Raw genomic sequence first — 25,815 nt, 5'->3', positions numbered from 1 at the left:
CACATGGGTCACAATTTTGAAATTGAGATTTATACATATATAAATAAGCTATATATATATATATTAAGTTATTTATTTCGTAATATTTCTCAATAGCATTGTTTTTACTGTATTTTTGATAAATACACACATTTAGCCTTGGTGAACATTCTGTCATAAACATAAAAAATATTTCTGATCCCCAAAATGTGAACAGTAGTGTATCTCTTTTGTTTGGATGCAGTGAAGTTATATGTGATTATCTTTAGCATCACAATCATAGATATAACCCAAAGTTTCCCTTATTAAGAAGAGGTCTTATTGCAAAAACAAGAAACACTTATCAGACTTGTGTTGTCTGTGAGTTATGTGTGATTGATTTGACACTGCATGCGGGTTCATGTGTTTGAGTCTACAATGTGTCTTCAGGATGACAAAGACTTTTTGTTTCTCCTCAGAGCTCCAAACATTCCTGGACTATTGAATCTCCTCCCCCAGCACACATACACCCAGCACAGTAAAGCACAGCTAAGCGTTCTGCTCTTTCCATGTAAATCATTCAGTGACAGACAGGAAGGAAGAAGGACGGCAGTGCGCCTCTCTTTGTGTAGTATAAGAGCCACAGGGGTTTAGAGCAGAGGATCTGACTTCGTTTTAATGTCAGCGTATTTGACAGCACTCAAGAACCTTGTTTTAGGTTGTAATGTACAGAGTAGACCCACAACTGTTCTATGTATAGAGACAGACTTCTCTCACATGGTAATTTGTGTGTCAATGAGAGGGAGGTCATGGGGCCCCTTGAGATGGCAGTGGGTTTGTGTGTTTATTGAGCAGTAGGGCTAATGACACGCAGCAACCACAGGGGAAAAGCCCATTCAGAGAAGTGTGTCTGTTTGCATTTGTTTATTAGTGTGATATCACTACCTCCAGTTTATCTGAAGCCATAGACTGTAAAGGGCTATTCTTTAACTTTTAACTAGAACAGCCTGATAGAATTAAAGGGTTTGTAAATGTCATTCCCATTGGACGTCCAGTGGTAAAGAGGTAACTGTATGGTTGATCTACCAACTTTCTACCTACCACTGAACACCACAGATCTGTATGTCATCACTGTTCCCAAGAGACTTTGCTTCACATGGGCTGTCTTTTGCTGCTAACTCGGAGGAGGCATGTTGTAGCTGTAAATGACATCACACTCTGACCCAAGTTGACCATGTCCCAGTGCACAGGTCAGAAAACAAAGATGGACACGTTCAGGCAAACCTTTATTGTGCTTGCTCTTTCAGAATACAGATGCATAAAAAAGCAGCGGTAATTTGCACAGATAATGCCGAAGTATCGTGTCCACAAATAGAGGTTGGATAGTAGTGTAGAACGGTTTGGCCAGACGGTGGAAAAAACGGCTAACGAGAAGTAAGAAAGATACACCTGTGACCAGATTTCAATGGTAAAATGCATAGTCAACAAAACTTGTTTGCCAAGTGCATGACTGAAATGTATGCACTTAATTATGTTCTAATACATTTAAAAAAAAGTTTTTTTTATTAATTATATTAATGTTGTTTGATTAATACTATCTCTAGTCTTGTGTCACCTGTTGAAGACTTCTTTAGTGAAACCCAAGTGAAAGGGCAAATGGTCTGCTACTATTTCACCTGTAGCTTACTTCAGCTTTCTGCTGTAGGAACATCCATCATACCACAAGTAGGCCTGTATTTTAACTAAACAAGTCCCACTACTTGGCATCATGTTATAAAGCAACCCTGCGGCTAACATCTGTTTACGATAGTTTTTGTAAGGTCACTGCTTTAACATTATTTGAACCCATCCTGTAGGTCTCACTTGCTTGTGATGTTTTTGCATGAGCATTGTATTCATGTCCATTGAATTCATGAACATTGCCGTGTGTGTTTGGGATTCATCCGTGCTGGGTTGGCACTCTCAACACCTGGTGCTTTGCTTTTCTTGTCTCCAGTTCACACTGTGGTGAAAACAGTGTTGATGAGGAAACACCACCTCTGATTGACGTTATCAAAATGTTAAGACTGCAGTGCGTTCTTGGCTCTCCAGTCTCTCCTGCCTGACTGTTCAGTGATGCTTAACATAGGCCTATATATTAAATATTAGATTAAAACATGGATTAAATGCATTTTATGGAAATATATAGATAAATGCAAAGTACTTCTTTGCTGCCGTTTTATTCTAGTTCAGTTCATATTTTCTCATCCATCTCAGTAGAACATGTTGTATAACTGCATGGTATTTTGAGTTAAGCATATGTATTACAGTAAGCTCTTTTGCCTGTTTTCACAAAGTACATCAATATTATATGATCCAGGCATTGTTTAATTTGATTTGTCGGTCCTCATTCAAGTAGGCTAGAGTTGTACAGAAAATAGCTAGCCAGGGATGTTACCAAGATAGTCGCTGATTAAACGGACTTGGTTTAAAGGGACTTTGAACATTAACTTTGTTTAGCCATACTATGTATTTTTGTTGTACCTGTGAAAAGGGGAGTTTTAGCATGCAGGACAGCTCACCATCTGCCCTAATGAGGATAGAAAGAGATGAGAGGGGGATACAGAGTGATCCATTCATTCACACAGTTTGCCGACATGTATGTGGCCAGCAGCAGGTGTTTTCTCTCTCTCTCTCTCTCTCTCTCTCTCTCTCTCTCTCTCTCTCTCTCTCTCTCTCTCTCTCTCTCTCTCTCTCTCTCTCTCTCTCTCTCTCTCTCTTTCTCTCAAAAAAAAGAAAGAATGAAAAAATGCCTGCAAACTAGAATTAAGCAGAGACCAAGGAGCTCCTTACTATCTGCGCTGAAGCTGATATAGTTCGCCAGCTTTGTGGAACGGTACGCGATGCTGTACTGTTTAGTGTACGACCGAATCCGGAAAAAAATGCTCAAGTGTGGTTACTCAAGATCGAAAGCGCAGCTCATTAGTAAACTTAAGACTCTGAGTAAAAAAATCCACCAAGTGAAAGGGGCTTTGCTCTTTCTCACTTGTGATCAAACTCTCAGTTGCCCTTCCTTGTTGTTTTCTTAAATTAGGTGGACTTAATCTCCAGGAGACTGTTTTTGTGTCAATAAATGTTATTATTATTGTTATTAACAATTAATCTACCATGCTTTTTCTCTTTTTCCTTCCAGGTCTGTGACTGCCAGGAGTCAACACCCCATGATGCACAGCGTTTGTGACAAGACCACACCCACTTTTAAAGTGTAGAGGAAGTTGCATCGTCAGCATGTCCTCACACCCTCAGCCAGTGCCTCAGGGGCGGAGGCCTGTGGACGCTCGTCACCTTGCTAGTTCTGTACCTCTGCAGCTGAGAGCCCATACGGTACTGCACTTACTGGCTACAAAACAAAAACTTGAAAATCCTTTTTGTGTGTGTTAATTTCTTATCCCCCCCTGTTACACTGTTATACTGTATGTTATAGTAATCTGTGTCTGTGGCTATTATACACCCTACTAAGAATGCACACACTTTTGCAACGTACATATAGATCTGAACATTGACTCTGGTGTTTGGCTCAAATTTGCTAACAAAGGATTATCCTGCTTAGGATATGACCTGTTAATCATGACCCTCAGCCAACATCTTCATTCTGCAGATTACCGTTTGCTCTTATTAACCCCACTGACATCTAGATCAGTGGGACTCAACCCTAGCCAGTAAAGTAGAACACTTCCTCATCCAAACCTTTGTTCATGTTGGAATATGTCCTTTGTCGGACACACAGCAGATGTTGTTTTCGTATATACCATTTGACTCCAAAAATGGGTCATTCTTAATATTAGTCTTAATAAAATTTAGCCTAAACTAGCAATATAACTAGTAATTGTGTAACACTTCAGAGTTTGAGACTCTTTATTAAGGTTTATTGTAATTGATGGATTAGCCTAGTTTCTGGAGTAGGTGCGTGACTGATATGACGTGAGCAATTTCATGCTAAAAGTAAGACTTTAAGCTGTAACTAAAGGGCTGTATGATATCTTTAAGCATTAGGTTGAGTTCTGAGATTTTTTTTTTTCTCCCCTTTTTTCATGTTGTAAGGAGCATGATTAAATCTGGAAACATTTCATTTAATGTAGAAAAGTATCATACAGCTTATACTTCAGCTAGTCATATTTTTCATGCAATTTTTATTTTCTGAGTTTGTGAAATGTGTTGTTCATTTTAGGATGTTGGTGGACTGGTGGACTACCACCCTCACGCTCGGGACTACGGCTCCCATCTGCCCCATGGATCCCTTTCCCAGCCTCACCGCCGTAGACCATCCCTTCTGTCTGAATTCCAGCCAGGCAGTGAAAGGTACACACACACAAACAAATAAACAAACATTTTGTGGCTGCCACAGTTGCTTCGCATTGAGATCTTGTCTATTCAGTCCTGTCCATTTATGGCTTTGACCACAATGACCAAAATAGAGGGGACTTTCACTCTCATTCATGATGCTGCTTTAGGGAAGCATTTAGTAGTACTGGACATAAAGTCCTGTTTTGTCACTGCCCATGTCAGTTTTACTCTGCATTCTTGGCTCAAGGAGGTGACTGAAGCAGTCTACTGCTCTTGTGTAATGCTTATGCAATGGCACTGTAGAATGTCACCTTCGATATGAGTGGATGAATTTTCTTTTAGCATGGTCTCTGAAGTGCTACTCCAGTGGGAATGCCTGTGCAGTCCTATCAAAGAAGAAGTCATATTAGTTATTTAGTCTGCATATGTTGCCATAAACATGAGTTAGTTTTTCACTTAAGCTCGGGACACACCAAGCCGACGGTCAGCCGTCGGGCAGTTTTTGTGCGTCGGCCGACTACGTTTTCTCAGTGTGTTCCGCACGGTTCTGCACAGTCGGCTGAAATTGGTCCTCGTCTGCTTTTTTCCGGCCGATTCGACATGTTGAATCGGCGCCGGGCCGTCGGTGAGAGAGAGAACTCTGATTGGTTGGTCTGCTTAGTGAACGAGTCAGTGCATAATAGCAAAAAAAAAAAAAAAAACAGTCAAAATGGTACAGATAGAAGGCTGTTCTAATGTTACGTCATATTACCTGAGTGTTCCTTGGCGAATATTTCAATATTAACACGAGCGGAGTGGAATAAAGTTTGTGTATCTGCAGCCTGCAGCATCGGTTTCCCCTTTTTGAATGACAAATATAGATGAATATATCTTCAGAAATAGACGCAGGCACAGAACGCGCATTCTAGCTGACAGTCGGCTGTAGTTCTCTCGGTGCGTTCAAGTGCAGCTTTTTTCCCCCGATGATGTGTCCTGGGCTGGGTTTCCCGAAACCTTCTTAACGCTACGTCATTCTTAAGTTGCACCTTAAGCTGTAGCTTATCGTTAATACGTGTTTCCTGAAACATTCTTAGTTAAGTATACCTTCTGTAAGTCATACGTTCGGAAGGTTGGTCTGGACCACTCTTAGCTTTACCTTATCACTGTTGCAGGTCTATACGAATATAATTCTGAAGTTTTAATATACCTAGTAGGGCTGGGTATCGATTCAGATGTTACAATTCGATTCGATTTCGATTCACAAGCTCTCAATTCGATTCGATTTCGATTCTCGATTCGATTTTTCGATTTCGATTGTAAATTAGATTTCGATTCGACTCAATGAATATTTAATACAAATCCTATATTTATTAAAAAAAGAAAAAGAAAAGAAAAGTGAACATAAGTTTTCAAGTGTTTAATTAATAAAAATAAATTAAGAGCTACAAACCTGTATATTAAACTCTTTTTATTTTAGGTACAATTGGGTACAGTTAAAACAGAACCCAACTCTATATTTCAAATGCATACAATGAATAGACAGGATTTGAAAAATTGATGCTGAAAATTGGACAAGTCAGAACAGTCACATGTCTTTATCAAACAGGTTAACAATCCTCATATAAACCCATATAAAAACATTGCATATAATTTGTATCTGTGCCCTTTCTGTCTAACAGCTAGGCCATATACAGAAATTGAATAAAGTTATATAACAGTCTGCGGTGCATTAATTATAAATTATATATAGACTAATCAAAGTTACAAAAGTTCTTTAGTCAAGAGCAGTGAGTGTTTTTGTCTGTTCCCTTTGTTCTTTGATTAACTTTAACGGCAGAGATAATTAGTGGCTACTGTGTACTGTCCCTTTAAGACCAGCCGCTGTTCTCAGAGACGCGGCTCTCACACACGCCTCGTTCTCTCAAGAGTCATAACTCTTCACGTTCATCATAAGACTGCTCTTATGTTATGAAAATACTCAACAAAAAGACATTTTGGCATAATTGTGTGTGTTATTGTTCGTTCAAGAGCGAAAGATAACTCTATTCTGGGCTGTCTTGTGCGCACGCACGATATCATCGCAAGTTGTTCTGTGTCGCAGTCAGGACATTCACAGGCAGCGAGCTCTTTTTTGTCTTGGCGCGCATGAATGGTTTAAAAGCGTTTGCATGAATAAGATCTAGTGTTACATGAATACATGTAACACTAGCCAAAGGATGACCAAAAATGAACAGATGCTGCATTAATTGTGTTAAAAGCCCAAATTTGTTTATTTCATATAAAATCGCAGCATTTTGCGTCATATAGCCTAATTGCTTATAGGCTTGACATCGCGATTGCGATATGATTAAACGTTCAGCACTAGTTGAGGTTATTTTATGATTTAGATAAAACTAACATAAAATCTCACAGCATTAGCTATAAAATGGAGTTTGCAAGCCTATGAACAGTGGAGGAAACCTACTTGGGTAATATATTAAATAAAGATGGAAAAAAATCGATTCTTGGCGTTTGAGAATCGATTTTGAATCCACCACATTTTAAAAAACGATTAATCGAAAAAGCGATTTTTTTGCCCAGCCCTAATACCTAGACAGTGCTCAATTAGGCTAATTTGAGTGTTTTCATGCAAATAATAAAATTGTCATTATACGGATTGTTGTTAGATTTTTTATTATATTATCCAAAGGTACATCAGCTGCCGAACCATTAAAGGCTTAATAGTCTATTTAAAGGGATTGATTGTGGTGGGGAGTTTACTCAAACTATGGCAGCGATACAGCGAATAGTTGTTCTAAAAGACGGCGCCGTTTGCGGAGCGCTTTAAAAGGCCAGTGAAAGCATACTGTCAGTTAAGTCTTATTCGGACGCTAATTGTTTATCATGGGCTCGTATGGTATTTTAAACAGTACAGGGGTAAGTGATTTTTATTGCCGTCCGAATCCATAATGTCAGTGTTTTATCTCACCCAACCCGCGTAAAAATCCATGGCCAAATAGTTTTTTGACAAACAGGTCGTGTGGCAATTTAATTGCCGTCTGAATCCACATCTCTGAGTTTACAAATATACTTTGGGCTTTAGGGCTCAAATTTCGGCGCGGGATTGCGGGTATTGCACATCATTTTAATAATTCCCGCAAGTCTCCCACATAATGCGGGAAATTCCTGCAAACATTGATTCACTTCAGCATGTAGATTGTATGAGTAAATTAATCCACACAGATTATAAAATCAAATCAATAATTAAAAAATGTTCTGGGAGATGCAATTTCACAAACACCGTGAGTGTTTAGCGGTGCTGCTTTGTCTTCTCTTTCTCGTCTCTCAAAATAGGTTGCACAATGCAAGCGTCAAGCGATACTACACTCTCGCGTTTAAAGTCCGTGTGAACCGGAAGTTGCAAACGACTTTTCTCCAGTGTTGTGACGCATTTCCCAGTGAAAAGGAATATTGAACAGAGGGCAGGGTTTTACTCTAGCGCTCCTCCTCTCCATCTCTCGCTCATTACAGACTAACGATTTGAGGGGAGTGGTTAAGCGTTTCCCAAACCAAGCCGTCAAACCTACGTCATCAGAGAAGGAACGCCATTCCAGACCGGAAGTAACTTTTCAGACTTTGATTAAAGATTACGACGGCAAGCAATTTTTTTCTGTGTATTAACTTGCACGGATTAATTGTTCACCACAAGACTAGTAATATGCGCTAACAAAGTAAATAGGGTCAATTTTGATTTCAGTTGGACTTTAAGAGTCGGGACATGACGGAATTATCGCTTGCACAATTGGGCCAGCATTGCATCGTAACTAAAGTTTATCATTTTCACTTTTTAAGTCTTACCAGTTTAAACATTCAAGCGATTTTAAACTATTCCGTACTCGCACGCTCTCTGAGAGATGGTTTTCTCTGCATGCACACAAAGAGCTCGCCAGTAACAAAAGTTCTTTTTGCTGATTATATTGCTCTAACAGTAGCCTGGGTGCCAGCCCGAACCCCGCCCACAACATTTTTTGGTCGGGAAGTTCGGTCTGGACTCGATCCGTTGAGGAGTAATTATGCTCGGCTCCCAGAAGGCCGGGCCAATCAAATTGCCAGGGCGGGCTTTAATCGATGATGGACAGATGATCTGCGGTTACGTAATCACCCACGTCACCAAAGAGCGCTTAATTTGAATTAGTTTACAACAAAGAAGACTGCTGCTGGAGAATTGAGATTTCACGAGTTCACACTTGCAAATAAGTCAGATAGAATAAATGCGTATATTAGATTTCACGAGTTCACACAAATAAGTCAGATGCGTATATGACGTGCTGTCCGAGGAGAGGGCTGTGGGCTCGGTAGCCATACTCCCCCCGGTATTCCTGGTTGTGAGAGAACAAGCCAAGACAAGAGTGAGGATTCGGGGTGGTGGAGGGATGCTGAAAAACTGTCAGGGAGTGTTAGGTAAGTTGACAGAATGAATATGCTTCCTCATGCTGATATAGGGTACATGGTATTGTTTGATGACAAGTTGATATTGGATTGATTATTTGTACGTGTTCCTCCCGAACTTTGTTTATGAAACATCATGTGTAGATTCCGCCATCGCGTCTGTTATAGAAGATATCCAAAGCGCATTCATTTTAAAAGAGGAACAGAGAGCCGCGACATTTTGTTGGTTGAAAATATGAATGAAGAACATGCGTCATTTACTCCGTTGCTCTGATTGGTTGTAGGTCTATCCAATTGAGTGCAGAGTTTTGTTTTTTTTCCTGGTTCAGTTGAGACACGCCCCATAATTAAAGTCCTATGGAGCAGTATCAGACTCACATTCTGACTAGAATATGAGTATGACGAAGTCAGGCTACTCTAACAGGAAAAAACATGCAAAATTGTGTCAAAATTCTGGTCTTGTTTAGTATGCTTGTAAACACAGTCGGTTATGTCTTACTATAAATAGGCATACAATGCGTGACAGTTTGACAGACAGTATAATGAAAACAGTAATGGATCCGTGCACTAGTTCTTAAAGTGACATCAGCCATATGTGTCTGTCTTCTTTACTGTTGTTGTCAAAACAACAAAAGGTAGCTTTAATTGTAAGGAACCAGGATTGATAGCCTATGTATATAATTTAGTCAGGACTAAAAGACTATCCAGTGTTATTGTACATTTGAATACTTTATTCAGTTTCTGAATACTAGTGTTAGACCTACCCAAAAACGTATCTCTTTATATGTATCTTTATTCTATTGTATTTATTTGTGCTACTTTTTTCAATTTAATTCAAAGATTGAAATCAAGCTTCCTTGTGTTGTGTAAACTCTTAACAACATTATCCCATTGTAAAAATGCAATGAGTGAGCAAACATTTAAGTGAGATAAATGTAATAAAAAAAACTGTCTTAAACCTATGCTAAATGCTAAAGTAAGTGTGTGTGGGTAAGATGTGTATGTCTGCTCTTCCCCACTGTGGAACTGTTTGCTTGCTTTTTTGATTGTCGTTCAACAGTAAAATGAAAAACAACAAGTGCAAATGAAAATTTTGTAGCACACACAATCAAATATTATACAGTTAAAAAAAAAAAAATGTATGGAGTAGTAAGGCTGCATAATATGAATCAAAGGATCGAATGCACCTGGATCAATTGCAGACCTTTTTATTTTGGTCAAGTTTTGGCTGTGTAAATTGTGGTCTGCCTTTGGTCTTTTAACCTCTTAAGCTCCTGGACCATTTTTGGGGATTTCCGGCTGGATTTTCCTACCCAAATTGAAAAGCCTCCCATTTCCACATTTTTTTTTCAAAATAGACAATTTTGGTGTCATTTTACAGGAAACCCTTTGCAGTTTCATAAAACAGTGCTAAAAGTGATAAACATTTAAGTATAAGTTGTCTGAGCTGTAATAAACCCCCCCAAAAAGAGGCGCTTTTAGATTTTTTTTATTTATTTCAAATTCATTTTTGAAAGTGTATAACTCAGGCCCTGTGGGCTTTAGCACCATGGCTGTTTCCTCTAGATGCCAGCAAACACTGGGAAAAAGAATTTTTTTCTCTCTAATAAAAAATGAAAAAGTTGTTCATATTAATCTAAAGGAAGGAATATTACCTTTTTTTTTTCAATGTAATTTCCACCTACCCAAATCTAAACTCTGCTCATACCCATATCCAGTGGTATATATGCAATATTCCAGTGTAATTTTACAGAAAACCCTTTGAAATTATATAAAACACTGCTGAATGTGATAAATATTATAGTATATGTTGTCTGTGCTATAATAAAAAAAAAAAAAAAAAATAGGCGCTTTATGATTTTGATCATTTTATTCTTTCAGAAGATACAAGACTTATCATTTTTCAAATTATATGCCTAAAATCTGTGGTCTATTACAATCTAGAACAGGATCCTCATCCTCCAGATTTATATCATTCATTTTATGGGCATCAGTTTTGTCACCTGTGTTGTGCATCACCTCAACATTACCGGCCAGCCTCCTGGAGATCTGATGCCAGCTGTGCCCACAGTGCCAATCTTCAACAGAACCTGAAACAAAGAAATCACTGTTTATATATAGTTTCTGCACTGTAATAATATCCATTTCACAATATCAAAATGTAGATTTACTGAAATTACCATTTTATTCAACTTATGCAAAGTTGGAAACTATTGCGCAATCATACTTTCCATATCCAAAACGTTTGACATTTATTTTCAAATAATAGTTTATCAGATTGGTTGCTGTGCTTTCACATTTCAAACTAACAATAACTTTATCAAAAAATATATATAAACATTGTAAATGCTGAAAAACCATAAGATTATACGACCCAAACGCACAGTGCGTCTTGAGAGTGCGCACTCAAAACTTCTCCAAATCATCCATTTAGAAACCAGTTGCACTTCCAAAGATCGCTTTTATCAATGCCATTGATGCTTTTATCTTTCTAGATGCAATTCTAGAAATCAAAACAGTTCATAATAAAGATGCACCGATTGATCGGCTGGTGACCGGAATTGGCCGATTTTCACGTGATCGGCCATGACCGGCGACCGGCCGGTCAGTCTGACATATGCCGATTTTATGCCGGTCAAATGCACTCGGGCGCCGCATGATTAACCTTTTGAGCGGTACGGTCTCATATATGGGATTTTTATCTCTGTGCCCCTGAGAGTACGGTGCCACATTTATAATGTTCAGTGACGTCGCATAACTGCCAGATTCAAACTGTGCTTTCGCGCGTTGGCTGGCGCTGAGCCAGAGTGGGACGCGTTCAGCGCTGTCATATATCACAACTAAGCAGTGTTTTCAACCTCATAATGTTTATTTTAGGCTTCATATATTTAAATACACATAAGCACGAGTAAAACAATACATTTGGAGTTTGTAAAATACACACTGATGTCTGTGGAAGCAGCAATAACAATCTATTCAAATATAATTTGCCGACATGTTTTATTCATATCAGACAAACATAGTGGAAGTAACTATAAAGTTTACTCTATTCTTCTCAGTTCACCGGCCACTTTCTTGCATTTATTTCAGGAGAAACTGATGAATTCACGTGCTGTAAATCCGACTGACAGGACAACATTGCGGCGCCCATCTCATGTTATAGATCAAGATTATTTATAAAGGTTTTTAATCGACCAAACACACTCACTTACACGTATTTGAGAATCGGAATATCAGATAGGCTAGTTGATGACATGGTAAGCAAGTTTGTGAATATTTTGAATAAAAAAGGAAAAGCGAAATAAAAGCGACACATCTGTCATACAGTATTATTGTGGCTGCGGTGTATCGCGTGACGCGTCGCCATGGAAACATTAAAGGGAACGTTCGCCTTGAAAAAAACTCACTCTGGGGGGTGGGGTTGTCAGTTAGAATATTTTAAACTTATGTGTGAAAGGGTTAAAGAAAAGATCGAAAATAAATATTTGTGTGTGCTGTAAAGTGGTTAGAAAAAAAATGTAATCGGAATCGGCTAAAATTGGTATCGGCAGGTCAAACTCAATGAAAAATCGGAAATCGGAATCAGCCTAGAAAATTGTAATCGGTGCATCTCTAGTTCATAAACTATAATAACACACGCAAACTCGCGGATATTTCAGTCAACAGAGAGCTCGCGCTCTCACCCGGAAGTGATCAAGGGAGCGCGTCCGTCTCTTGAACTCGCGTCGGTCAGAATATCCTCCTGTGAGAGGTCCGACTGATCTGGGACGTGAGCTTAGATCCGGTTAGATATATATACTAAATACTTGCCTTAGCAGTAGCACAAGTAAGGCTCGCGCCTGTAAATAGATGGCTTGGAGATTCGGTGTTTGTGCTCAGAGCGCATCTCCTCTCAGTTCATTCGAAAAGGTTTTTCTTACCAACGAAAGCTCACAGAAACGTGAAAATGGTCTCATTTGAAAGATAACATCCTATGCTAAAAGGTGATATAGATTATGTGGCTGTTTGCGGCTGACTGTGATACTTTTCTGTGTCATCTCTGTTTGATTCTATTTCACTGCGCGATCCTTTTGAAGATATTTCGATCTATGATTTTCTCACAATGAAATAAACTACATCGCCAAATTCCTTAGAAAGAATGAGAGCTTTCTTGTGATATATGACTTGACTGTTTTGTGAAATATATAAAAAATAAATATTTGTAGAAATATTTCTTCGCAATCATAAAGCGGAAATTTTTGCCTGGGACCAATGCATATTTAAGCTAATATTTCATTTGATATGTATTATAAAAACTAAAGTGATGGTATTCTTTGTAAAGTTTAGATTCTAAGCTTTCAAATGATACCATGAATTGGGTGATACCTTATAGGGAAGCCTATAAAAAGAACGTATGAACAGTATAACGAAGATTTTCGGACTTGCTACCGGGATCGTGGAGTTTTAAAGACATAAGCCTTTTTTTGTTGTTTTGTGATGACATAAGTGATAGGGGTTGAAACAGTGTTTTGTGGTCTAATCACCTTTTATCCTCTGCAGAACGAGAGATAATAAGGGATAGAGGGAGATCAAAGCAACATGGATGGAAAGGAAAAGGGTTGGAAAGTGTGCTAGTGAAAGAGTGAGATGGAATGATGGTAGAGGGAGAAAAGGAGAGACAGAGAGCATGGCAGCAGTACAAGAGCAAAGTTCCTCTACAATAGTTCAAACACTCAGCACGCATGATCTGTCCTCAATTCAGAATGAGGTCAGGGGCCAGTTAAACCTCTCTCTGTGTCACTCTCTTGTCAGTGTGACTGTGTGTATGACGAATTCTGCCTGCGGATCAGATTATCTTGCCCTCTCACAGAAAGAGAGCGAGAGCATGGATGGAAGCTGCAGTGTGAAATTATGTAAGTGCCAAGCACCTATTGAAATTGGGTGATTTTGGTTATAGTGTTTCAGTATTTTTCCTCTACACACTGTTTCACAGATTGTGTTTTGCTAATGTACGTGCCACCTTTGCTTTGGTTTTGATTAGTTCCACCAGTGAACCCACCAGTGAATTCACCAGTGCAGAGAGACAAACAAACTTGAACACACTTCAATTCCAGACACAAACACACCAGGGCTTTGATGTGATCCTGTCACTCTTTTCTTCTGTTCCGTTGGAATTATGATATTTTAATTAGGGCTGTGACGATAACCGCATTCCTGCAATACCGCAGTAATGAGATGCCTACCGCGGTGGTGAGGTCATCACCGCACCTTTTTTTTCGGGTATTTAATTTTTATTTAACTTTCTTTTTACAGATAATGTTCAATTAAATACACAAACAAAGGCATAAAAGACAAAAGCATAACATAAACAGCTGGAGTTAGATTTTAATTGCAAGTGCTTATAGCGATACTTCTCTTATGTGGTATAGGCTATAAGTTACAGTTAATGGCGCTAGCAGCCGGATGACATTATTCAAACAGAACATTGGTGACTGGCAAAAGAAGAGAAAGCTACTGAAAGAACAAGCCGAGCGCAACATGCCCCAACATTGCTTAGTTCTGGTTGGGCTAAACTTCGATTCCTATTTCTTTAGGCATTGTTTTTCGGGTAACAGTCCAAACGCAACTTGTTGAAACTTTGAATAATTTATTGTACAAAAACGGGTTACAAACGATGACAAAAACTGTTCCATAATAACTATTAATCTCAAAAGATATTGAAAAAAACAACAACAAAGTTATAGAAATAAATATTATTTCATGTTATTGTTGATAATATGTTTATTAGCCTGTGTTAATAATTAGAATTTTTCAACGCAAAAAAAAATCAAACGAAATGGCCTATTGCATCATCCCGTAAATAACTGGGCAAAACTTATGGATACTAGGGATGGCCATTTCAAGCAAAAATAATATTCGATGATCGCTGGGAATTATTCGATTTTTATTCGAAAATTGTACCTCTCCCCCACATGCTCACGGTAAAACAGCGTTCGCTCAAACCCCGCTCCGACATTACATTTCTCTGTACTGTACTAAACGTATTGTAGCCATTAAAGAAACGCTTTGTTTCATATTTATGTTTAAATAATAGCCTATACTGTTATTTTTTTATTTTATTTAATCTATGTTGATTATATGAAAAGTGAATCTCTATAGGCGCATTCACTGCGAAGATGGCGAGTCAGCATCGTTAACTTTATCTTTGCAGCCGACAATGACACAGAAAACAATAGTTTATTAATGAACAATTAAAATGTATCCTTGCTATATTTGACATATTCATAATCATTACTTTTTCCGGTTGTTTGTGAAAGCTTTTAGGTGCGTTATTGGCGGGGGTGGAGGCGGGTTAACTGCCTAACCGCGTGATTTGTTGCTGCTTCACTGCGCTAAGGAAAAAGGGCAGTCTCACGTAGCCAGACCTTCAGACTGACGGCAGAAGGTCTGGACTCTATCGCAGCTTTTCTTGGCCAAGGGCCGCCCAAGAGGACGTTTGACTGACATGTAACGCAACCAATCACAGTTCATTTTATTCCGCATCATGTTTAGGTGCATGAAAATATAATGATGATGTCTCTACAATAACAGAACGGTGTGCATCTAATAAATTAGAGAACGTGCAAGTTTACTGCAACAACGGAGCCGCGAACTTCACATACTTTTGAAAATCCAGCGTTTATTTGACCCTGATAAGCGCTCATTGTCAAGTTGTAAACACAATGGCGCGCTTCCACGAGGGGTTTTGGCGTCACGCATTTGTTTCCAGGCGGACTTTTAAAGAACGCGACACACGTCTCGATGACGTCCTGTAGAATTCAACCAATCAGATTGCGACTTTGAAACCCCTGAAGTGTTTCCAGAAAAGTGTACCATATGCATCAGATGGGTGTGACGTCTGAGGCTAGAAAAAGGGGGGCTCGAGCCCCTGCCCTTTTTCAAAATTAATCAAAAGTGCCCCTCTCAAACAAATATCAAAGATAACATCTAACAAAAATTATTTTGATTATAATTAACATGACAATGTGTAAAAAACTTTACGTTTCTGTCAGTCTGAGGTGTCGTTGCCAGAACGCGTTGCTATGGGTTGTCACTTGCTTCGGACTTGACTGAGGGGGTCAGTCTCCGTTTTTCGAAGGTTTAAAAACTCTGGAGTAATGTGGACGGCAGGCGTAACCGTAGCAAAAGTTATGCGTTTTAAAGCGAAAATGCAACACGCAAAATGGTGACGTGAAAGGATTTTATTATTTTGACATTTTTGATAAGTATGCAGCAATAGTATGATCATGATCCTTCAGAAATCATTCTAATATGTGGATTTATTATCAATGTTGGAAACAGTTGTGCTGCTTAATGTTTTTTTGAAACCTATGATACTTTTTTTCATGATTCATTGATGAATAAAAAGTAAAAAAGAACAGCATTTAAAGCTACAATGTAATTTTTTTCGCCGCTAGGGGTCGCTAACCTCTTATAATAACAAAGGCGAAGATCGATAACACATAAGCGGAATCATGGAACTTGATCTAAAAATGTTAATGGAAAATAATGTTTATGGATGAGTGAATACATTCATGTTTTTTAACATGACTGTGGTATGAAGCAGGTCGCGATCGCTAATGAGAGACAGATATCAGTGCCACACACGAGTCCCGCTAATATAAAGGAATGAGGACATTTCTTTCTACCGAAAAGTGCTGAATTACTACTCAAACTTGTCAGTTTATAGCCGCTTTCCGACCAAGTAGTTACAGGAACTTAGTTCTAGGAACTGTCCACTTCTAAACAGTTCTAAGAACTACTTTCCCCCAAACTCGGTTTTGCTGTTTGCGTTCGCACTGGCCAAGTGGCCATAGGAACTGGTAGGAGGGGTAAGGGAGTGACGCAAGCACGGCGACTTTTATTTTGACGGCGCGACGGACCTTTATTTTGGCGGCGCTGAGAACGCCAGAGTAAACAATGCTCGCATTCTCTGTGTTTATTAGTTAGCAATCTGTCTAACAGTACTGTTTAATATCTTATTAGATAGAACTGTTATAGAAAGTAGACAGTATATGAAAAAAGGTTATTAGCCTATGCCGTGTGGTTGATGTCCAGTGTTGCTAGCTGGGCAGATAAACATAATCATGTTTGGCTTGGTCCCCTCAAAGTTGCGTTGGATTTTCTCTTCAGCATAAAGGTTTAGAGACCCATCTATCACTGTTTTCCATGTTTGTATAGTTAGTTTATGGAGTAAATATAGGCTATAATCTGTGTGTTTACATTCTAGCTGTTTTAAAAATGGCGGGTGCTGGTGTTCCGCTTGCGTTCGGTCAATCAGCGTACACTAACGTCACAGATAGTTCCTATAGCGCTGGTTTAGACCCTACTCTGAAGTAGGACCTAAATTAGTTCCTCCAAATGGAGTTCCTAGAACTAAAATCGTTCCTAGTTCCTGCGGTGCGAACACGCCGACATCCGGGTACTTTAGCCAATAGTTCTAGGAACTGTGAAAAGGTTCCTCCGGTCGGAAAGCGGCTTATGTAACAAATTGAAATTGTGAGGTAACGCAGCACTGTTTCACTTGGTCTGCACTATCATATAAAACTGCATTTGAGTGTGTTGAAAGTTGAAAGTTATAATGTTATTCTATGTGTTAGTTTGTTGGCTATATGAGACTATAGCAGTAAGCTAGATCAACATTAGAATAACACACTGATCATATTCTAACATTTCATCACGTTGAACTATATAACATTGATTCGTTTTATGTACATTTGCTCACCTGTCTAATAAAGTACATGCAAGAGCGGCGTCTCTGTCAAGTCGAAGTTTGTCGTGGACGTGGAGCTCTCGGCATCTCTAAAACGCCACGCCGATATTGATCCTCGTTTTATTTCTCTTTTTGTCCCAAAGTCTGCTTGCCATGGTCCATAATGTTTGAACGAAACAACAACAGCGTGAGCGTGCCGCTAGAGACGTTACACAGTTGTCCACGTCTGTTGCCATGGTTACTATGGCAGTACAAGCGGAAACCAGGGATAACACGGATATTATGTCATTGACAGGCGACAAGTGACAAGGGACACTATTTTAAAATTGTGAATTTCTCTGAATTTACAAATTCTTTGAAAGAAATATATAACACTGTGCAAGTGGTTTTTGGATATTTTGATACAAAATCCTTGCATATTGTACCTTTAATTAAAATTGAAATTCTTTACTATAATTTTTTATCAATTTAATACATTCTTGCTGAATAAAAGTATTAATTTATAAAAATAAAAATAAACTTTTGAATGGCGTCTTGAATGGTATTGGTACAAAATATTTATATTTTAAATAAATGCTGTTCTTTTTTTTTTCTTTTTTTTTTCTTTTTAACTCAGAATCCTGAAAAAGTATTAAAGGTTATAAGTATATTAAAATAGAAAACCGTTATTTTAAATTGTAGTAATGTTTCACCATATTACTGTTTTGTTTGTTTCTGTATTTTTGATCAAATAAATGCAACCTTGATGAGCATATGCCCCTTTTTTACATTTGAGCCCCTGCCCCTGAGGAATTCTCCGCACGTCCCTGCTGCTTGGCCAGTTACATCTTATTTGCTGGCATTTTTTTATTATATATATGTATGAAATTGCCCATCCTACTTTCTAGCTATCAGTATTGATATCATCTAGAAACCCTATTGTTTCAGTTTCAACAATTTGGGTTATTCACACAATGCAAGTTCAATCAAAACCAATTCCAATGTGACTTTGGTTCTTTGAACTGTCTGACTCTGATTCCAGACCATGATTGAGCAGTTGTATGTGATTATATAATAAGGAACGCGGTCTGACATCTTTTCCTTTCCTCGCTTCAAATGCTCTTAAAGTGTCTCGTTTTGCCTGTAGTATTCATATATCATTATAATGTTCCTGCTCTCTGTTTCATTGTCTGTGTGGTGTGGTACTGGCACGCACGCATGCATTTACGTCAGCCTTTGTTTGTATTAATCACGCTCTGTGCTGGAGTCTGTGTGTACTGTTTATTTAAGCTGGGTAGACCATGTAATTGATATGAGGGATACACCCAATCTTGTTCTAAACGTACAACGAGTACAGTCCACATATTTAGGCACACCCATTTATACACAAGCGCTATAGTTTTAAACCTCAGTTGTCTAGTTTGTCTTAATAATCTTAATGACCTTATTTCACCTCTAATTGTTTCTTACTTATTTAAATGCAAAGTATGTGCAAGATATTGTTGATATTAGTTTTTATAAATGTATAACAGACACAGTCTGCAGTGTGCGTGATCTGTGGGGAAACTAATGCGGATGTGTAGATGTCTAGGGGTATTGCGTGCACGTGTGTATTTTTATGTGTCTGATCTCTGGCTTTGGCACAGGATGGCAAAGTCTTTTTAAGCTGTGTGTGTGCGTGTGTCCATGTGGTTTTAGTGTGATGTGTACTATTGCCGTTTAGGGTTATTGGGTTTATGTGTGTTATATGTGTTTGGTCTTGATCAGTCTGAGCTACAGGATGGCCTGTGAACCACTTGATCACACAAAGTACAGAAACTCACCCCATTAGTGCCTCAATCAAAATGTGTACATGTAGGGCCGCACGATTAATCAAAATAAAATACGTTTGTGTCGCTTATAACGTGCATTTGGGAAATCAACATGCAGCAACCATAAGTAATGTAATTTTACAGTTGTACTGTTCTCTCATAGCCTGGAAATCCAGACCTAAATCTAAAAGATTAATGGTCTGGCGTCGACTAATGAAAATCGCCCAGCTCGAGGGGCGGCACCAAGCATGCATTTGAAAATCTCACTGCACGCAATTGGATAACACTACGACCAATCACAACAATAAACCCCATACGCTTAGCTGCCAGCGGAGCTAACTGGTAGATTAGACTCTTACCGTATCCGGTCGGCAAAACATCAAAAACGTCCTTCTTGCAAAGGAATGATTCGAGCTGCGTCTTCTGTTCCTGTTTTAGATAAAAAGCCACGTCTAACTCGTTCATTGTAGCGGCCAAAGCCGTTTCAAACAACTGATATTCATTCATAACCATCTTGCAATGTTTACTAATGACTTGGACGTCACAGCGCTGTCCTCATCTATTTAGCTCGCCTCTGGCCCGCCTATATCAGATAACCCGATGTGATTGGTGCAGCTCAGATTGAGGGGCATATTTAATGAGCAACATTATCGACACCAGAGTAACTCGCTGAGCAAATTCAACTTGTGCTCTCACGAGAACTCTGGATTACCAGGGTAGTTCTCTGAGTGTGGTGCTGTTCAGTTATTACTTAGTTTCTTTTTTGACAGTGAAATATTACAATAGTAATGTCTTATTTAAATAATAATAGTAGTAATAATTATAATAATAATAATAATAATAATAAAAATATTATTCTTTTTATAATCATATCAATATATAATCCCAAACTTTGGTCTGGGCTGAAGCATTGGCATCCAATCACACTCAGTATTATTGCTGCGTTGTAGAATCAGATATAACACAGGAAGGACAGATGTTTGGTTGATTTAAAGCGAGAACAAGAGATGTGTGTATGTGAGATTGATGTGAATAATGTATTTGTGTGAGGTTCAAGCACCTCTCTTTTCCTCTATATATCGCACGATCTTTCCACCACCATCAAGGTCAGTTCACTACTCGCACTCTTGTGTGAAAAGGCTCACTCCTGTACCAAGCACCGCAAGGCACCGTTGCCTCCAGCACTCAAACATTGCCATGGTTATACTCATCTTTGGTCCGAGAGGCCTGTACTTATTCGATGATTTGTGGAGTAATTGCAGAGATCATGACCTGTCCTGACTGGTCTTGTATTACTGGTTGTTTCATTGGACCCATCCTTAATGGATGTCTAGTGCTGGTGATAAATGCTGGTTCATATGTCTATGAGGATTCTCAGTCATCCATGACATTGTATTGTATTTTGTAGATTTTATTGGACAATGTTTATTTTCCCTCAATTGTTAGAAATAAATATGTTATGAGTGTTGTCTAAAGTCAACTTTTTAGGCAGTGCAGCCTTTCCAAAATTTAGTTAATTAATGCAGTAATTATTAATTGTTAGTTGATGTTACACATTTAGTTTGACTTCATTCTGGTATGAAACACCTACTTTTTCATGATCCAATTAATTCCCAATGAATAAAATGAAGTCTTGCCCTCCTTATGAATATGTGTCTTGTATTACTGGAATCATATTCACCCGTCTGAGGTCTGTTGTGTTTTGTTGATGTAACTGCTGTTAAATGTCAACTTAAGTATGTGTAAAAATGATGAATTCACTTGGTCAACCTGTTCATCCTGACATTCTTTTGAAATTAGGTTAATTCACTTCTCCTGCTCTTTTCTTCCTCTACAGAGGTCAAGAGTCCCACATCCGATATGAACACATTTACCTGCAGGACCACAGCAGCCAATCAGAAGTGGAGTACTCTGAGATGAAGCGTCCTCGCCTGGAAATCGGGACGGATTCTCTTATTCGTCACTCAGCCCATCGTCAGCCCCTCAATGTGGGTGGAGCTGAGGAAATGGCAAAGGTCAGCAAATCTTATTTACAGACTGTTGTTAAAACCCAGATGCCAGATTAGTACCTATTGCTAATTACTGGATATTTTTGCCTTTGGCTGGAATCAAGATACCAGTGAATTGCCAATTACAGTCTACAGCCAAGAACTTGTTTTAACTTTTTGTCTAAAATCTACACTACGACTCAAAAGGTTAGGGTCAGTAAGATTTTTTTTTTTTTTTTTTTTTAATGAATACTACAATGATGCATTAAATTGCTTAAAGGTATTTGTTCAGTGGTTTTGTGTGATTTGCAGCAAGCACAATATGGAACACAATCTGGCTGTCTATCACACACATGCGGGGAAAAAACTAAATTCAGAATCGTGATGCATAGGAGAATAAGAAGCTTTAAAATTAACGTTCTTGCTCTGAATCCTCAGGCTTGTGCGTTGCGATTATTGTGGGATTAGGCTATAGAAAGGATGCTGCATGCTGAACATGGATTGACTGTAGAGAAGAGTGATAATAAGTCTGTTCAGCAGATTATCACTTAGTCCATATTTATTGGCATCGTAAATCAGCCTGTCATTTTCCATTGGCCTGAGTTTTTATCACCCGGTCAACACTGCCATTTACCACCACACAAGCCTGTTAAGAACAGCAGTGTTTCCCATACATTGATTTATCTGAGGTATCAGCACGTGATCACCTCCGCGTCTCAGTTCACAGTGAATGAATGCAGTGAACTGTACATGTGCTGAGTTTAGCTTGCATGAAGGAATGCAGTTACGCATTATTGTTCACATTTGCATAGTTGTCAATTACAGCATTTCACTAGATTTGTAATGAGACTTTCCACCAAAATAAAATCTCTGCATGCCCCCGGACCCCCTTAGAGGGACTGAGGACCACCCACCATAGTTTAACAAAAATCCTGTGGGAAACACTGAACGGATATGTGTGTCTAGATACTGTTTGGGTTGTGAGTGTCTAAAAGATTGCATCTTAGAGAGTTATGTCAGTAATAGCAGAATCTCTGACTTCTGACTCTGGCAGCTGTGGCTTTATTTGTTAGGTTGTGAAGGAATGAATATGTGAATGAATGTGGTGTAACGGTAAACGGCACAGGCAGATGTTTGGAATAACTCTGCAACATCTTAAGAACTCTCTTTTCTAGGTCAGGGGCTCTGTGAAGGGTGTGTGTGTGTGTGTAGGTGGAGTATATGCAGCCTCTTTATAACAACATACTGCTGCCTCACACCATGTGAGATTCATTTCTGGTGCTTTACAACTGTAGGTGTCACCAGACTGTATCAGGTTTTGCCAAGTGTACATCACATAGCCAATACTGAGAGTGTTTATTGACTGCTTGAGAGACTCGCACTATTCTCTTCCTCAGAGGAACAATAAGACTCACGAGATGAGTCAAATTGTGCGGAAAGAGGCACGATGCTGTTGGCAGAAGTTTTAAAGCATTTGTGGCAGTGGTGCAACGTATCAGGAAACTCACGTTTTTTGAGTCAGGCCATCCTTAAAAATATTTTGGTTTGCAGTAACAGCAAAAAATAAAAATAAAAAGGGGCGGTAGGTAGGTCTATATATATATTTTCAAGATTCAATGTAAAAAAAAAAAAAAAAAAGTAAAATTTTGGTCATGGTGATTACGTAGGTATGAATTTAAACAAATTTGCATATCGTGACGTCACTGACTGGGTCTTCAACCCGTGCCTTCGGGCGCACCATTGCAAACCTCATTCTGATGCAGGTTATATAGACCACAAACTATTTGAAATCTTTGTCAAAAAACATGTTTATTGCATTAATTCCAGCTGCATTCATTTGAAAAAAATAATAATTAGGCAGAATCAAGAAAAAAAGAAGTCACTAGATTTCAATGAAAGTGGATTTTCAAAGGGAAACAAATAAAAAAAAAAGACTTTCGAATTCACAAAATTCCTTCAGGTCAGTCGACGCGGTCACCATTAGACTAGAGGGGAGATGGGATGGGAAAAGATCTGGGCACAGTTTTTCCAGAACTTCGTGCCAAGTTAAAGTGGCGTCGAGATGTTTTAATGCATTTTTAGATGTATTATGGTGCCCGAACCCGTATGACTTTGAACGGTGACCACGAACATTTTATTTACTGCAGCCGCAGCCATCATTACCAAGCGCGAACCATTGACAGTGAATGAAACGAAGCGAATGTACAGGCCATAGTGTGACATGCGTAAACCAATCATAGATGACGCCACGGGTTTTTATTTAAAAGAAAGAATGTAGTCTACATTTGTATGTAGACCTAGGCAATTTATATTCACAATACTTACTCAAATATAATTAATATTATTTTATTGCATTTGTATTAGTTGTTTGAAGAGTAACTTAAGACATAACTGACTGTGTTTACGACAACATTGTTTTTAACATTTTTGTGTGTAGGCTATTTGACCCCCGTATACTTTGCCTATGTGCATTCCGCTCCGTCTCGGACCTTGTGCACAGAAAGCCGCCTGGGGAACAGTATCTCTTTCATGGCTTAATGCTCTTTTAATGACACTGTTTAATATCAGGCACTTTCCCGCAGTTTAGCAACAGTAGACTGCATTTTACAACACTCACTTATTTGGCTGATTTGGATGTTAAGTTTGGCTTAGGGGAGGAATGAAACAACCCGCAATGTGACAGCAGAACAATAATCATTTTACCTTGATTATCTTGTTTTCATAATCGTTGGAAGCCAAAATCTAAATCGAAAATCAATTACATTAATCGCACAGCCCTACCCTTTATTGTGCATCTGAGTTTGTGTGTGTGTGTGCAGGATGATTAAGGTCTCTGTAATCACACCTCCTGCTTGTGGCGTGATGTAAAGGGCAGAATGATTACACCCTTAGAGCAAGCCTGTGTTTGTTGTGCTCTAAGGTCAGTGTGATCACGCTCTCAATCCAGAGTTGTTGTGCTGAGTTGTTATGACTTCCCCCTAAAGCTTTTGTCTATTTTTAGCAGCTATGACAATATATATGGGGCTTGCAGGCAGAACTGTGTGTGTGTGTGTGTGTAGGTGGAAACCATTGTGCAACAGTAATTAATTAGTAATGGAGCTGACCTAGATGTGACGCTTTAGCGATAGAGGATATTTACATGAGGATTTGAGCATGTTTGGGTGAGAGACAGGCAGTGGGACTTTTGAAAGGACACTCAAGTCAAAGTGGACTGAGGAGATCTCTCCCTCTCTTTATGTAAGAGCTGTCATACTCGATGACACTCATGAAACTGAGCGAGTGGAACTGAAAGCTCAGGGTGGGGAAGAGTCTCTCACATACACTATTGTGGGATTGTGTATGCCATTTGCAGCATACCTGCAACGCACTGACAGGTGTGAACCAGCACATCTGTGTCTAATGGCTTGTTACAGCTCAGGGTGTCAGATGACTCGTGTTACCCTGACAGCCCATGATTCATAAACGTGTTGTTGAGTCTGAACAGAACTGGATTTTATATGTTCTTCACATCTCTTTAGATTGACTAATGCTGATCTGTGCTGGGATTAGGGCTGGGCAAAAAATTAGATTTTTAAAATGTGGTCGATTCAATATCGATTCTCAGTCTTTTTTCCGTATTTATTTCCGCAGACGTTTAATATGATTTCGTTATCCTTATCCTTACCTGACCTTATCATTCTTTCAGCGCTTAACATGGCGGATGCAGGTGCGCTTTTCAGCGTGAAAGACGTTCAGGACAGTAGAAGGAACTGTCCTGATCGGGCTATTGCTGCATTATCACGAAAGTTTATCAACAGCATGCGTTTTCACACCTTGTCAACTTAAGCAAGAAGACATGAAAGAGAACTTGAGTGCACTGTTTGAGAAGTTTTGTGTGTGCACATCTGAAGCACACACAGAAAGCTGCTCGTCTCAGTTAGACAGACAGCGTGCAAATAATAAAATGAATTCTCTTTCACGTCTCCTTGTGATTGAACGGATAAATTCACTCAGGTTTATCTCAAAATGCCCACTTTGGCGAGTATCCTAGTAAACATAGTCGGTTATGACTTAGAGAACAGTAGAGAAAGACAACACTTATCATTATATTGGATCCGTGCATTAGTCTTAGTGACAGCAGCCTGATATTCCTGCTGCTGTCTGTGTTTTAATGTTAATCAAACTACAAAAAACAAGGATATTACTACCTGCTTTTCACTGAATAACTTTTTTGTAACTTTAATAAGAATTAACCTTTTATTTAATTTGTACAGTGAAGATTATATGCAGTATTATTTTACATTTGATTTCTTTATTCAATTTTTGTACCTGAAAACTGCTCGTACACCTACCTGAAAAGCACTGATTATTTCATTTGTATCTTTGTTCTATTGTATTTTTTTTATTTGTGCTATTGCTTGTGGTTGGATTATTTTTTATTTTTTTTATTTTATTAATGACTGTTTACTTGTCTTAAATAATCTTTGAAATTTATATTAGTTGGGTTGGAGTTTTGAGACCCGAGACCTTGAGACCTCACCTGAGACCCGCAGTAACGGATTAATTGACAGCTACTGTCAGACTCTAAAATGGAGAGTGACTCACAGGGTCGCAAGATGATGTGAAGTACATGCATCTG

General features: G+C 38.8%; 1 protein-coding gene across 3 annotated transcripts in view; it reads left to right on the top strand.

Moving 5' to 3' along the window:
* The window catches only part of ncor2 (nuclear receptor corepressor 2), a 110,365-nt gene that overhangs the window by 25,840 nt on the left and 58,710 nt on the right, over positions 1 to 25,815 (top strand). For all 3 annotated transcript variants that reach the window (XM_084389875.1, XM_084389874.1, XM_084389873.1), the window contains exons 2-4: positions 3,131 to 3,321; positions 4,166 to 4,296; positions 21,047 to 21,224. In XM_084389875.1, coding sequence (XP_084246001.1) covers positions 3,226 to 3,321; positions 4,166 to 4,296; positions 21,047 to 21,224 — 405 coding nt within the window. In that variant the 5' untranslated portion in view covers positions 3,131 to 3,225. The remainder of the gene's footprint in view (positions 1 to 3,130; positions 3,322 to 4,165; positions 4,297 to 21,046; positions 21,225 to 25,815) is intronic.

This window comes from Rutilus rutilus (assembly GCF_951802725.1).
Source record: "Rutilus rutilus genome assembly, chromosome: 19".
NCBI lineage: Eukaryota > Metazoa > Chordata > Actinopteri > Cypriniformes > Leuciscidae > Rutilus > Rutilus rutilus.
The sequence above is the reverse complement of the archived record's forward strand: the minus strand, read 5'-3'. Positions and strand labels throughout refer to the sequence as shown.